A 15,296-nucleotide genomic window follows, 5' to 3' on the forward strand; every position below is an offset into this window, starting at 1 on the left:
ACCTTTCTGGTTTTTGCATTTGAAAAACACTGTCACAGCTCACAGTGCAATTTACTGGAGTAACTTTGTGAGCAATTAATCCACCTACGTCCTGCCAGGGCTTCCATAGTGCCTCTTAACAGTTCATCACAGGGCACAGAAATTATCAATTTTAATCCTCCTCACTGATTTTTAGGTTTTGTTTTCTCCTGGTAAAACCCAACAGGGATGTTATCAAGGCAGAGCAGGTCAGAGTCACTTCAGGCCATGCCAGCAGGTTCTGAGCTCCTGAGCCCTTCACCAGCCATTTTCTGACGGGGTTAGAGGAGGCAAAAGCTCAGCTGAGTGTGGGCAGGGGGAAAAAAGAAAAACAGATGGTTCTTGGGACATGCAAGAGCCTTTTTTTTTTCTCAAGGGCACAGCCTTTGAGCCTCCCAGACGGGTAATTCTTGTTTATACGCCCACAGAAAGTGACGGTCCTGGTTTTGGGCCTATTGGTGTGTCTTCCCAGACATGATGTGTTTGTTTTGTAGGTGGATGTCAGGAGCTGCATCGTTCTTCTATTTAAATATTTATTTTTAATTTAAAACCAGGACAAGTGTGAACGTGGGGAAGCTTGTTGGTAGGCAGGGATTCTGCTCTGGCAGGGCCTGGAAGAGCTGATGGGCTCCCTCACTTGAGATGTTTGTGTTTGTCCCATGTGTGGTTGGAGTAATGGCATGTCCTGCAGCCCCCCTGGCATCCTGCATGGGTGGACTCTAGAGCTGAAGGAAAAGCAGTGTCACAGGGGTTGCATCCTCCCCAGACACCTGATTTACAGCAGAACATTCCCGTGAGGAGAAGTGGTCACTGTCCAAGTCATGCCCTTCTCAATGTTGCAAGAACTTGTCTGCAGATATCCCTTGTCCCAGGGGCTGAGCTCTGGGATGGCACAGGTCTCTTGTTCTTGTTTTTGTTCCTGGTGTTTCCCAGCATTGTCAGAACAGAGAAGGAGCAGCACCACACTTTTGCCTGATAGTGGGGAGCAATAAACTTGATTCTAAAAACTGGCACAGCTTTCTTGGCACAAGAAGTGGTGGCCATAGGATACCACAGTTCCCCTTCCTCCTCCCTTTGCTATTTGGCTTTTTCAGGTTTTGTGCAAGAGTGGTTGGATGTGAGGTAGGGGGTCTGCTTTTCTTGGCTCTCCCAGGCCAAATGCTCAAAATCTCTCATCTTCTTCCTGACTTTCCAGAAAAACTCTTGTTTTACTCTCTGATGGTCAAACATGTTGGGCCTTGATATTCCCTTCTGCTCCACAACTTGCTAGAGGACAGCACAACATCCACTTCTAGGCTGCTCTTCTCACTTGCAGCCAGGGAGAAGGGATCTTCAGGCTCAGGTTGTTGCTCTTCAAGCTTCCAAAACCTTTTTTTGCCTGCCATGCACCTTTCTGAGGCAATTCCCCAGCTGCCCTAGGGCTGGAGCATGTTGATCTTCACTACATCAGATCAAGTAATTCCTGTTGCAGCTGTTGGGGCTGAGACCCCCCTGTCCATATCAGCTGAGTGCACATGGTGTCTTATTTATTGATTTCTTTTTCTCTGTAGACCCTGAAATTTCTTTTTTCTTTTTGAGGAAGCTAAAGCTTTCTTGTTCCAGTTGAGAACTGTTCAAAAATAGACTCCCAGGTGGAATTGGTTCTTCTAAGGTAAATGTGTGTCAGTGTTACCAGGGTTTTTCTGTGACAGGGTTTTCTATGCCATTGCTGAAGGTCTTAGTTAATTAGATGATTAGTCTGCTGGTCAAGTATCTATCTGCAAATAAAAAATAGCAGTTGAACGTAGCTGCCTAAAATACTGCTGCGGGAATCAGTCTGTGGCACAGAGCAGGAGGGCTTCTTATTTAATTAAAATCAGGAACATACTGTACTGTACTCTCCAAGGGTCAAGGAACAAAAGGGACGTACACATAATAAGTAGCAAACTGTCCTTTCAAACCCCTTGAGCTCAGCCCAGGAGAGCTGTGTTTAAAGTAACATTTTCAAGATAACATTTGTGATTTTTTTCTTCTGTCCTTTTTCCCCCCCCCCTCTTTTTTTCTTTCTCCATGCTGCTGTGTGGACTATTGAAGCTGAAAGTATCCTGTGACTTAATTTTGTTCTTACCTGTTCTTACTCTTGGCTTCACAGTTGTCATCAGGACTGCTTGGATGCCAAAAATCCGTGTGTGGGTGCTCAGTGACTGGGTTGGGCTTGCAGGGGTCCTTTCCCAGGAGCCAGCCCTGCCTGCAGCCCCAGGAAAAGGCTGGGGGCAGATAGAACAAGGGGCTGAGTTACCATTCCAACACAGTGTGGGACTGGGAGTTACTGGGAACCTTCTGGGGAGGGCCAAGCACCGAGCTTTGTACCACAGTGCTTCAAAGGAGGAATATCCATGTGGGTTTTTTTGAGTTGTTCTGTGCTTGCTTGAGAGTTCCCACCAGGCTGACGAGCTCTCCTGTGTTTGTTCCTGCAGGACGTGGCGCTGTTGGAGTACCAGCATCATTCCAGGGATTTTGCTTCCCACCTCCCACCAGGGTCTATCATGCAGCCGCAGCGCCGGAGGCCGTCCCTGCTCTCCGAGTTCCAGCCGGGCAATGAAAGGTACTGACACCCTGCCTGCATTCTGTGCAGGGCTGTGGTGGGAGCAGAGCCTTGGGAGGGACCTGGCCATGGGATGGTGTTTCTGGGAACTGGCTGTGCTCAGGCTCAGCGCCAGTTCAGCTTCCTTCTCCTAAACAAGTGGCACCTTTGCCTTCTGCTTTCTTACCTTTGACTGTCGTGTGTTTTAAAGAAGTCTTGAAAACAACAAACAACAAAAGCACCACCCCCTCACTTCTGTGAAGCTTCTGGTTGCTGTGACTGGCTGTGTTGTATTCTTCAGCATAGGAAATGAAGCCGTGTGGTTGGGTTTGGTCTGTGGCTCCCGAGGCTGCAGGGAGGAGTGAGAAGAACTCATTTCCTCCCCCATCTCCGCTTCCTCTGCTGCTGCTCTTCCTCCCTGCTTTCATTGTTTTTGTTTCTCTTTCTGCATTCCCCTCACAACTTTCTCTGAGCTGCTTTTTTCCTATCTGCTCCCTTCATGCCTCTCCCTGTTTCCTGTTGTGGCCTCATGGGAGGCTGGCAGAGTTTTTAGGTGCAAGTCAGGCAAGTGCTGTGGCTGGGAATGCTGTACATGCTTTAACCACAGGAGCTGATTTGTTTGAAGGACATCACTCTCACTCTCTGTTTCAATGCAAAACTCTGCTCTCTCTCACAGTTTCTCTTCTGCATTTGATATTTAGTGGTTTGGGAAAAAAACCGGCCTGGAAGTGAAATAAGAGCCTTTCTACAGTAGATATGTGCAAAACAATTCTTCTAATGCTTATTCTTTAGGCTAAGAACAAAACCAGTGCAGAGTCAGAGATGAATTTGTTTCTCTAAAATTATCATTGTTAGGGGAGGAGGAGTAAGAATTCAGGGTGCTGAATGCATAATAAATACAGACAAGATCCTCTTTTTCTAGTAGGTTGGGTTCAGCTTGGTACTCAGCAGAAACAAACCTGTAAGAATTTGGAGGCAAAAAGTAGCTTCCAAAGTTCATTTTGCATCTGGACGTGCCCTTCTGGGTTATGGCTGTGGCACCTGCATGTACAGAGGGTTGTGCCACTTTGGATAACCCAGAATTTATTGCAGCATGTTGCACTGCCTTGGCTCGATTTGATTTCTCAGTGCTTTGATTTCTTAGCGCAGATTAACACAGTTAATCTGGAATTGGGTCAGATTTAGCTAAATTTGGGGGAGATGGGTAAAGAGGACCCAGCAACATGCTCCTGCCTGTTTTTGTTTTTCACACTACTGATGGTTTGCAAAATGGAGAAGCAGTTCTGCTCACCAGTAATATGCTTTTTTAAAAAATATATCTTGGGTTTTTCTGTATCACTAAAAAAAAGTCCAACTGCAAACCTTGATGTCTGCTGTACCACATGCCTGATCTGGTGTGGTCACCCAGGCATCTGCCTTTGGCTTACAAATGTTTCAAAGTCCTCAAACTTTTTTTTCATGTTGACAATCACAGGAACGTGGGTAAATGTTAATCAAAGTTGTCAGGGGATGTTACACTTCCACATGCTTACCATGGTACCTCATTTTCAACCTGAACAGTGATGTTTTGGCATGCTATAAAAAGAAACTCTTATAATAACTTACATTTCATCCCTTTTCCTCTTAACATCCAAAAAATAGTACTTTTGCAAAAATTATTCTGTGTAGTAAAGCTAAAAATACTGCTTCAGTTCAGTTGACATTTTGTGCCAGAATGCTGGGACATAGACTCATTGAAAATTGTTGGGGGCATCTGGGGATGCAGAAAGGGGTGGGAGGGGGAGGTCTTTGGAGAAAAAATTGTAAAGAAATTTTCAATCCAATGTAATCAGTTATTGAGGTGATTAGTGAGATTGATTTGGACTGGGTACTGCTGGGGCTGGGGAAGCATTAGTCTGTTTTTTGAAGCCAGCTGCTGTTGCTCAGCATCTTTCAGCTCTACATTTAAAAATCAGTTCTCTGGGGGCTTTTCTGGTTCACCTTGGTGGTTTGAGGAGCTGCTGTAACACAGGTCCTGCTGTGTTGGAAGAGGGGCCCTTTGGGTGGTGGTTGCTCACCTGAGGGTTCCAGGAGCTCCTGGAACAGGTTGGGTTGGTGATTGGTGCCCTCCCCAAAAAATAGCTGTGGCTTTTCCTGGTGCAGAGAGAGCAGAGCCTGGATGAGGCAGGGTGGCAATGGCAGCCGTGGCTGCAGCTGAGTCCCCTTGGCAGGCTCAGTGCCTTGGCTTTGCTCCTGGGCTGGGATTGATGGTTTTGAGCAGAGGCAGCTGGCTCTCGGCATGAGGGGCTGGGAGGGGGGAGACCAAGGCAAACAACATCCACAACACGGCACAGGGGTGAGTGGAGGGAAGCACAGGCGTGTGCTGTGTCTGAAAGGAAGACCCTCGCTGTGGTTCCCTGCCTGAGAGCCCAGCTGGCACTCAGTGATGGTGGGCATGTGACAATCCTCCCCTTGAAGCAAGTGTCAGCAGAGGGGAACCCTTCCAATCCCCCGTTGCTCGGGGAGCTCAGAGGAAGCAGCCTGTCTGCTCTTGGTTGTGCTGGCTGATGCGCTTCCAGGATCTCTCTGCTCCTTAAGGATATCAGCTTACGAGTCTGGTGCAAGTAGGATGTGGCAGGCTGACAGTGCTGGAGATCCAGCCCTGTGTGCATTCCCTGATGGACATCCCTGCCCTGCCATCACCTGCCTTGCAATCATCCAGGGCACTGCCCACAGCAGGGTGGTGCAGCCCTCATGCCGCCCAGTCCCAGTTCCTCTGAGCCCACCTGCCTGGTGAGTGGCTGCTGTTTGCCTTCCTGTCCTGGAAACTGCAGGGATTCACTTGGTGTGCTGGTTTTGGGGGGTTATCCCCTATTTTGGCTTTACCTTCACTTTGGACAGATCTCTAAAGCCTCTGCAGGCTGTCCTGGCGTGTGGTATTGGAGGCTTGACCTTGGGATGCTCGAAATCCCACGGAAATCATTGGGGCTTGCTTGGATGGTCTTCCTACAGCTGGGAATGTTTTCAGTCTCTCCTGGCTGCAGTTTTGCTGTAGCCACCAGCATGGTGGTTTGTTGTGATTCAGTGGAAAGGGAACAAGAGGTGAAGTGTTTCACCATGGGCACAATGTGTTAAGGATGAATCAAGTGTTGTTGGCAAAAAGGCGTCTAGTGGTAACTTGCTGGAAGGAATGGAATGCTGAAATGGTCCTGCATTTTGGGGCCTCCTGGGCAAGAAGCTTGTTGGGAAGTTGCAGACTGCCCTTCTCCATGTACGTCAAAATCAAGAGTTGTCATCACCCCTTGGTGGTTGGACAAAGAATAGAACTCCCTGTGTAGCAATTCTGGCTGGAAGAAGGAAGGAAAACCTGAACCACTCTGAATCTCTTGCTGTAGGGAAAATTGGCTCTGCCTGTCTTTGCAGGGATGTGCTGCTTTCCGTGATGGTTTTTTTGGTACCAGGCTTTTTCTTGGAAGGATCCACAGACTTCCCCTTAGCTTGTTCAGTTGGCTGTGCCAACTGGTCTGCAGGAGCGAAGAGAAATATTTCAGGATCTGCTGTTGGTACAAGTCGTACCATGAATGCTTGCAGTGGAATGTCCTGGCAAGGTGACAAGGATTAGGGCTTTTTTCCCCTCTTCTATATATATTTTGGTCCTCAAAAGAAGTGAGAAAAACTGGGTTGAGTGTTAAATGGCAGGTGCCAGAGGGTGAGGGATCTGAAAAACCAAGGAACTGGATTTTTCTAATTTTTCATATGTGTTAGGATTTTAGAGCAAGGTTCCATATTAATGCAAGAATGCTGGGGTGGATACTTCCCTCTGCTTCTCTGGCAGAAAATGTGACTGTAAATAAATGGTATGTGTGTTAACACAGTGTATTCCACCTTTATCCAGAATAAGATGAGTCACTATTTTCATAGATTATTTTCCCAGCTCAGGAGACCATGCTCTGCCTTCGGAGCCGTTCTGCTTAGCAGGCACAAAGAGTCTGAGGAGTCTGCCCGGTGTCGATCTGCAGGGTGACATTTAGGGTACACTGAACATGTGCTGTGTTTCTGCAGCCATCTGAGATAGCCACGTGCAGTGTGGAGAGCAGGCCAGGTCACTGTGCCTCTTGTTGGGGTGAGTCCTGCTGGCCCAGGAGCCCAGAGAGGGGTGGGAAGCTGGGGCGGCGAGCGTGGTGCAGGAGATCACACGCGGCTCTGGGTCTTCATCTGTGCGGGCCCAAATGGCACCAGCTGCTCCCAAGGTAACAGCATGACCAATTTGCTTTTATTTATGGTTTTTAATTAAGTTTCCGTTTTTAAAGGTGATCCTTTTCTCGGGAGTGAGCGGCGGTGCGGCTGAAATCCCCACAACCATATATCTGTGTCTTTCACACTGGAAATTATGTACCAGGAGCTGCGGTTTTTTCTTCCTCATAATTGAACGCAGGAAAACAACATCTGGAGAGGGCAGGTGCTGGTGTGGAGGCACTTGGGGACAAGCCTTACCTTGCAAGCTCTGGTGTGAGCTGCCTGGCATGTCCATGGAGGGTGGCCAGGGGCGTGGGATGTCCCTGAAGCCACTGGGTCAGGAGTGTTCCAGCCACCCAGGACTGCTAGGAGGGCTTTACTGGCAGGCTGCAGTTTTGGATGCATGTGGGGAGAGACAAATATTCCTTCTCTTCCTCTTGAGTGAGGCAGTGCCATTGTATTAAAGCTTCTGCTGGTGCTGCCCATGAATAATTCAGGCTCTGTGTATGGGGATCTTTACTATGCAAGTTTTAAATAAAGCATCTGCCCTTATCTAAATTGCACTTGGCTTGGAAGAAGGTGGCTGAGGGCTTGTGCAGGGCAGCCAGACACTGCTCCCTGCTCTTGTGTGGGAATGAACATCCCAAGGATGCACATGGGTGCTTGGACAGAGCTGCTGAGGACCTGGGAGTCCTTCAGCTGAGCCTCATGTTGAGCTGAGCATCCTGCTCGAGGCTGTCCCACACCTTTGGTTTGGGAAGACTCAGTCCTGCTGCTGGCAGACATTGCTGAGGGCGTGGGAGCAGCTCTGTCTTCCCGCCCAGACATGCAGCTCTTCCCATCAAGTCACAATGGTTTATCTCCCTCTCCACCTAGATGGCAAAGGGAATATATCAGCTGGTCCTGGACATGTTTTTGTAGGTCCCTGGTGGTAGGTTTGCTCCTACAGAGCCTCCAGTTCCTCTCTTTAACAGGTCCCAATTTGCCCAGTCTCACACTCTGGCTTTCATTAGCTGTAAAGGTGTTGTTGAAACCTCTGACAAATCTTAGCGTTGGCTATAAATAATTCACTTCAACAACAGTGGTTTTTCTATATTACTGTCTCTCAAAAGCATTTTATTGTTTGTCTATACCTGTGGGGGTTGAATACTGTTTTTAGAACTTACTTTTGGAGACAATTTCCCACCAAACCGTCTTAGCTGGAGGAAATAAACATTCTCAGCAAAGCCATCATTTGTCATGGTTCTGGTTCCAGGAGACACTGAGAATCAGTTTTCCAGCCTGGTTATGTTATCTCCATGGTGTAGGGAACAGTATTTGCAGATGGGAGCAACTCTTTAAGTGCTCTCTCTTGCTGGGATGTTGGTGGGAGCTGGCTCAGAATCACTGCCCATGTTTTGAACCCTTGGTGCAGGAGGCTTCAGGAAGTCAAGCTGGATTTGCTGGATGTTGCAGAATAGCCATCATTGCTCCTGCAGCCACCTTCTGCTGCAGAAATGGGAAGGTCTGAGGAGCAGGGGAGGGTTGTGCTGCTCTGAGGAGCCAGAGACTGTGGGTTATTGGGGAGGGAGTGTCTTTGGCCTCCTGAAGCTTGTACTTGCCCATTTGGCAGTGATTTGGCTTCAGGAAAGTACAAGTGAGATCCCTCATGGTAAGATCTCCTCATGACTGCTCTTACAATTCCCAACCAAGAGCAGCTCAGGATACCTCATTTGATCCTCTCTCAGCTTAATGACTCAACTCAATGATTTTAGAGGTCTTTTCCAACCTTAAGGATTCTTTGATTCCTTGATGCCCAGCTATCAGCTAGCCTGTGTTTTCAGCCCATCCTGTACACTTGCTGGAGCAAGCTGCAGATATCTGCAGATATACCCATTGCTGTAGGATTTTATCTGCTCGTGCCTTCCTTACCCCCTCTGTGAATCTGCTGAGGAACCGGCCCTGGTGAATGAGTAACACAGCTCTGCAGCTGGGAAGGTGTGGTTCATCTGCTGGGTCAGTAATAAACCAAAGGTCTCATCTTGGGCTGTCTTGGCCTTCTGGACCTACCCTGAGCAGTGTGGGGGTGGCTGGAAGTTGGGCAAACCCTGGGCACCCAGCCTTGTGTGTCAGCACATCTCAGGCTGCTCTGCTTCTCTGGAGTATTCGGTGTTTGTGGTGAAGGACTCAGGTGAAGACTAACCTGTCCCACTTCATAATTAATGCTGGCATTTGCTTTGCCTCATTTAATTATGCACAACTCACATGCAATTAAAAACACTCTTTCCCTTCAGTGAAGTAGGAATCTCTGGAATAAACCAGATGGGTGGGACCTATTTGGAAAATTCAGCAAGCCCCAAACTCGATGCAGCGGGAGGGTTTTTCAGGCAGAGCCATTTTTGCACTGACAGCAGCGTCATTGCCATATAAAAGTCTGTTGTAAAGAGCTTGCTGCAGGTGTGGATGTGAAGAGTGAAAGGTGTGAAGGCTTCAAGCAAAAGCATTTGTGTTTGCAGCCAGGACAGGCTGAGCGAGTTGTGTTGGGCAAAGTAATCTCGGGAGCGGCTGGAAATTCCAGTGGATAAAGTTAATAGCCGTTCCAGTGGATGTGGAAATGGAAATAAAATAGCACCTTATAACATTGCAGCTGCTTTCCCTGGCGTGGCCCCTGCCTTGCTGTGAGTAACAGCCTTTGTAAAGCTCAGTGGTGCTCTTATCTTCAGAATCCATGGGGTTTTAATGAGTGGAGCAGTTGTGTCGAGTTCCTGACAACTGCAGAGGTCTTGGTGCCATCCTTTCTCAATTAGCAGCTTCTTGGTTATAGGGCCTTAAAAAGGGGGAAGAAGTGAAAATAAATACATCTGATTTTTAATTGCCTCACTAGAGCAGGGCCTTGGGTGTTGGAATATTTTAGCACCTGCCCAGCTCAACAGTTGCTCATTGTTCCTGGGTTTTACAGCAGAGGCTGAAATGCCGGCGTGCAGCTGTGGGCATTGCGTGAAGGTCTGGGACCAGGCAGCAGGAAACCTGAGAGGTGCCAGGAGAGATTTCTGGGCTTGCTGGGAAAAGTTGAGAATCATTCAGCATGGAAGTGTTTGCAGGTGAAGCGAGCTGTGCTTCAGTGCCAGATTTCAGGGCTGTTCAGCTCTGGAGGGTTTGCTGTGTGGGCTGTACATTCTGTCTGGGATGCTGGAGCACCAAAGGCAGTGCTGCAGCCTCACCATTCTCCTGTCCCCTTCTTGCTGGGGAGGAGGAAGAGGATGAGCCAGATCCTGTTTGAGAACCCAGCGCCAGACCCACAGCAGCAGAGCTTGGCATGCGTGTGCTTTGTGCCTGCTGTTGATGTTTAATTAAAAAATAACCTCCCCCAATTTTATCTTGATTCCCTGGGGCTGGGTTAAGTTGGGCATGCTGCTGCAGGGGAGGGCTTAGGGCAGTGCTCAGGGTGGATTTCTACAAGATCCTCTCCCTGGATGTTACCCAGAGCTGTTACAGCTGCTGGCTTCAGGGCACTCTGGATCCTTCCCTTTTTGCCATCTTCTCTGAGGTTTTTAATGTCAGCAGTTGCAGTTTGTGCGTGGGGGCAAACAATGCATAAGACCCCTGTGTTCTATGCTCCCTCCCCTTCAAGCAGCTCCAAAAGTTGTCAGGTTTGTTAGTGTTTGGTAACTGGGGAGGACACTTTACCACCAGCTCAGGAGAATTGCAACAATCCTGTTTAAGGGGAAAAGAAAAACACCCCATGTTTTTTCACAAGCTTTGAATCTCCTGTGCTTCATTTTACTTTTTTTTAAGAGACACTTCTGCCTGAAGTGTTAAAAACACAGCCTTGGAGTTGCTGCAGCAAAGCTGATCCTAGGGCATAGTAAAAGGTTTAATGTATTTTTGTAGGATCCTTTACAATTCCCACAAGAGAATCCTGCAAAGGAAAACAGGAGTACAAAGAAAGTTCAACATTTGTTGAAAAAAAAGCAAAACCAAGCCCACTCTCCAGGTGTTACCAAGTGCATCATATTTAACAGGTAAAAGATGTTTGAGCTCGATGTGACTCGATGGTGCTATCACTGGATAATGTGCCTTTGCAGCCTGCCAGCTCTGTGTCAGAGATGTGCAACTACATGTGGCTGGTTTCTTTCCTCCCCCATCCTGGAAAAATAAATCCCTACTGTCTAGCCACGGAGGAGTAGGCATTTTTTCCCCAACATATAATCTTTGGTATTCCTATAGAAGACATTAAATATAAACAGTGGGGCAGGCACCTTTGGCTAAATAAGACAAATGTGGCAGAAGGGGGCTCAGCCTGGTCTTGGAGGCAGGGAAGGATTTATGGGGTGGATTTGAGGATTTTCCAAGCTTTGCCTTTTTCTGACCAGTCCAACCCATGTGTAATGACAGGGGAGGCTCAGACCTGCAGCCTCACTCACTTTGTCCCAGTGCAGGGACAGCCACCCACTGCACTGGAGGCACAGGAGATGACAGCAGGGCTTTCCAGGTGACACAGCAGTGGTGCTGAGGAGGGGGACAGCAGGGTGGCCCCTTGGGCTTGGAGCAGCTGAGCTATGGGGCTGTGTCTTTGGGTCTGCAGAGAGCTGAGATGTTTGAGTGCAGGGCCACCTGGCCTCCCCACATGGACCTTGCTGGAAAATAGAGCCCCATCCTCCTCGAGTGGTTTGCAGTCGTGGAGCAGGGGAAGAGCAGAGGTTGTTTCTTTTCTAAAGGCTCCTTTCCCTTTTGTCCCCAGATCTCAGGAGCTGCACCTGAGGACCGAGGGCCATTCCTATCTCTCTGACCTGACCAAGCCATCGGACTTGGAGTTCATTGAAACCAAGAGGCCACGCCTGGACCTGCTGCAGGACCCCCTGATGCGGCACTCGCCTCTCCTGAGCCAGAGCCAGCAGGGAGCCACAGAGGATCTCTCAAAGGTGAGGAGCTGATGGCTGGGTCTGCATTTTGGGCTTGTGTAGAGCTCCCTTTGAGCTCTGAGCTGCTGCTGAATTCAGTGTAGATCGTGCTTCCCAAAGCATCAGGCAGTGCTTGGAGGTACTGGATGTTTTTCCCTGAGGTGGGGTGACCATTTTGGGGGAACAGAAGCATCTCAGCTTTCCCCATAACTGTTACAGTCGTGGGCTTTTTCTGCTGGGCTGTTAGATGCAGCAGAACAATTTGGAAGCTCCTGTAGGCTGAATTAAGGATGGCCATGTCTGGCTTTTCTGGATACTCTGCCTTGATTTGATTTTTACTTGACGCTTCTCATTTATCACATCTCTTTATTTAATACTGGTGTTTGAAGGGCTGAAATCGGTTTCTGGTGGTTCTTTAATATAATCTTCCCCAGGAAAGCCTCCCTTGTCCCAGGCTCATTTAACAAAGCAAATCGTTTACTTACAGTTGTCCCCTCTGCACAAGGAATAAATGTTGCAAAGAGAAATCCCTTACTTGTGTGCCTGTTTGGATTTACTTTCATCTTCTCTTGGGGTAAATTGTATTTGATTTTACCTCCAGTTTGGACATGGTTGGCAGGAAAGTCTTGCTGGATAAATGTGCTGGGAGCTCTGATGCTGGTGCTGAGGGTTGGTGCAGTTGCAGGCTGAGCTTGGGAATTGCCCCAGCCCTCAGTGAAGTGAAAGGGAAGTGGAATTCCTACCCAGGAAGATGGGGGTGATTTGCTGTATCCCTGTGGGAGCTGATGGAAATGACACATGGACAAGACAGCTCTTCCTTGGGAGTGCTGGGGGATTCAGACATTTCTTATCTGTACAATACTGGTGGGCTTTACCTGAGATCCCTCTGACCTCTCTTTAATGAGAAGGGTATTTAACTCTGGAGTGGTTCAGATGCCAAGGGAGGCCTGAAGGCTCTGGAGCATCCTCAGGGGGTGTTGGTTGGGTGGCTGATGGGGAAAATGAGCTGTTGTCCACGAAACAAAAAATAGCCCTCTCCAAAGATAGGAGGAAACCAGGATGACTTTGCTGTCTTCACATTATTCCCACCAGCAATTCTGTTCTGCCTCTCACCAGAAAACCATGGATTGTCTCAACTATTTCTTTCTAATAGGTAGAGCTGCTCTTGAGGAATTAGTTCATCAGTTTAGGGGCTGCATTTGCTTCTTGGTCTGTGACACGTTTCCAAGAAGTACATGGATTTTACAGGGCTTAAAACATTTGTTAATGAAAGAGAGAGAGAGCTGAGATGCAATTCAGCAAGACAAGATTATGCTTTTAGTGGAGCCATTTGTAATTTTAGAGTCTGGAAGGAAGAAGAAAATGTGTCCCTGACTGGTGAGAGGCTGAGTGGAGCTGGGATTAGTTGCTGTGAACTAGCAGGGGTTGCTTCCAGAATGGGTTTGATGGAGCTCACTGCAAGACTGGATGATCTCAGTGCTGTTCAGGTGGCTGGGAGCAGGAGGCAAGTCTGGGACACAAGGTACATCAGCCTTTGCAGCTTGGCAAATTGGCTTAATAGCAGTTTTTGGGTGTTAGTCCTGAGCAGTTGTCCTCAGACTAGATTAGTTTGTAGATTCTTAACTAGCTGGTGGACACTAAGGTTGAGGAAAAGCTCCTGCAGCCAGTGTGTGCATTGCTCTGAGCCCCTCAGCATGCCAGAAGAGCTGCTCTGGCTGTGGGTGCAGGGGACATGCAGAGAGCTGAGGCTGCCCTTTGGGTACAGCTCTGGGCTGGGGACACACTTCTTGCAGCCACACTGAGCCAGCCACAGCTGAATTCAGCACTGGGCTCTGAACTCACCACCTGGGAGGGATGATAAAGACCTTCCTGAGAGTCTCTGTGCTGAGGGTGACGTGTGACAGAGCAGTGGCACGCACATGGTGGCAGGACATGTGTGGCAGTGACCAGAGTTGGAGAGAGATATTTGCTGTTCTGTCTTTGCTGTTGACTCAGTGTCTGACAAAGTCACTCAACACTTTATCTGGGGGAGCTCTTTGGGTGAGATGCACCACATGAGCCCAGCATTGTTGAACACCCTGCTGGTTGTTCAGAGTATCCCAGGAGTTGTTCCTTACCCGTTACCCCATTCCTCATTGTTGCAGTCACTGCGTGGGGAGGAGCTCAATTTACTCACTGGGGTAATAGTGCTAGGACTGGTTTTCATGGTGATTTTACAGATTGAGCTCATTTCTGCACAGTAAGAGCTCCACAAAGCCCTCAATAAAAAGGGTAGGGGTTTGGTTACACACTCTGGGCGCCAGGCTGACTGTCCCAGGGGATGTGACTGTAATGGATGTTGCTCTCGGGCAGTGGAAACCTCTTGGTCTCTCCTGGTCTCAGAGCAGCTGTTGAGCTGAGATGTAGAATCAGGTCTGTGATGGGATAAAAGTTTAGCACATCCCTAATAACCATTGATAACTGGATAACCTTCAGCCCAGGGGAGAGAAGTCAGCACCATTCCTGCACGTTTCCAAGGCCTTTGTTTACAGCCATAATCTATGCTCTGAACACAGACAGAACAATTGATGGGGTAACTGCTCGTAACAGGCTTCAGAGTTTTTCCTCCCCCAAAGAGAAATGGATTTCTTATGTCTTTTGTTCCTCATTTACCTCTCCCAAACAGGAGGAGCAGGGCCCCTTAAACCCTGTTCAGTATCACTGCAGCCTCCCTCCAAGTAAGGCTGTAAAGGAGAAGCTCTTGGATCAGTGCATTTTCCCTGGAGAAAGCAGACACACTTTTGGGCAGCGTGCCTTTCAAAAGCAGCAGCTTTCAGCTAAATCTCACTTGGCCAAGTAAAAGACACACAACCTTTCCTTAAGAACCTCACATTGCTCATATCCTCAAACACCAGGGTTTCTTCTCAAGCCAGAGGCAGAAGGTTGTTTTCTTTACCCCATTTCAGCATCTTTTTCCTGCTGCTGTGTGTTGTTATGTTGCTTCAGTGCTGTGGTCCTGGGCTCCTGCTGTTGGATGTGGCCTCGAGGGCTCTGGTGAGCTCGGTCTGCTGGGGAGAAATGAAACCTCCCCGTGTCCTCTGTGCCAGCTGGGGCTGATGCTTTTCCCCTGGGAAGGTTCTCCCTTTATCTGGCTGACAGTAACCAGAACAACTAAAGCAGGGCTGTTTTTTCAATCACTGCAAGCCTGGATGTGGGATTCACTGGAAAAGCTGCTATGATGTGGCTTTGCCAGGTGTGTTCTTGGCAGAGAGGCAGGAGCTGCTTCCCAGGACCCTTGGTGGCTTCTGTTTTCTTTCCAGTAATGTCACGGACCTCCCTCAGGTAACAGCAGCCAGGAGTGAAGCAGACAGCCCCAGAGCAGACCAGTGATGTTGTGCACGATCCCTGTCCCTGCACACACGTGTACAGCTGGTGCTGCCCATGATCCTGCTGCTCAGGGACAGTGAGCATGGCACATCTGGTCAGCCAGAGCCTGCTCTCCCCTCTCCAGAGCTGGAGCTTCATCCTGCCTCTCCCCTTCCATCTCTTCTTATTCCTGTTGTGCTTTCTCTCTTCTTCTTCTTCCCATTTTAAAGCCTGCTCTTCCACCACATACGAGGCTTGCTGCTCCTTCCTATAGG

General features: G+C 48.6%; 1 protein-coding gene across 10 annotated transcripts in view; it reads left to right on the forward strand.

The window, feature by feature from the left end:
* Positions 1–15,296, forward strand: part of NCOR2 (nuclear receptor corepressor 2) — a 225,921-nt gene that overhangs the window by 79,886 nt on the left and 130,739 nt on the right. For all 10 annotated transcript variants that reach the window (XM_015644014.3, XM_015644018.3, XM_015644019.3 and 7 more), the window contains exons 3-4: positions 2,475–2,602; positions 11,517–11,697. In XM_015644014.3, the coding sequence (XP_015499500.1) occupies positions 2,475–2,602; positions 11,517–11,697 (309 nt within the window). The remainder of the gene's footprint in view (positions 1–2,474; positions 2,603–11,516; positions 11,698–15,296) is intronic.

Source organism: Parus major, chromosome 15, assembly GCF_001522545.3.
Source record: "Parus major isolate Abel chromosome 15, Parus_major1.1, whole genome shotgun sequence".
In the NCBI taxonomy this organism is placed as follows: domain Eukaryota; kingdom Metazoa; phylum Chordata; class Aves; order Passeriformes; family Paridae; genus Parus; species Parus major.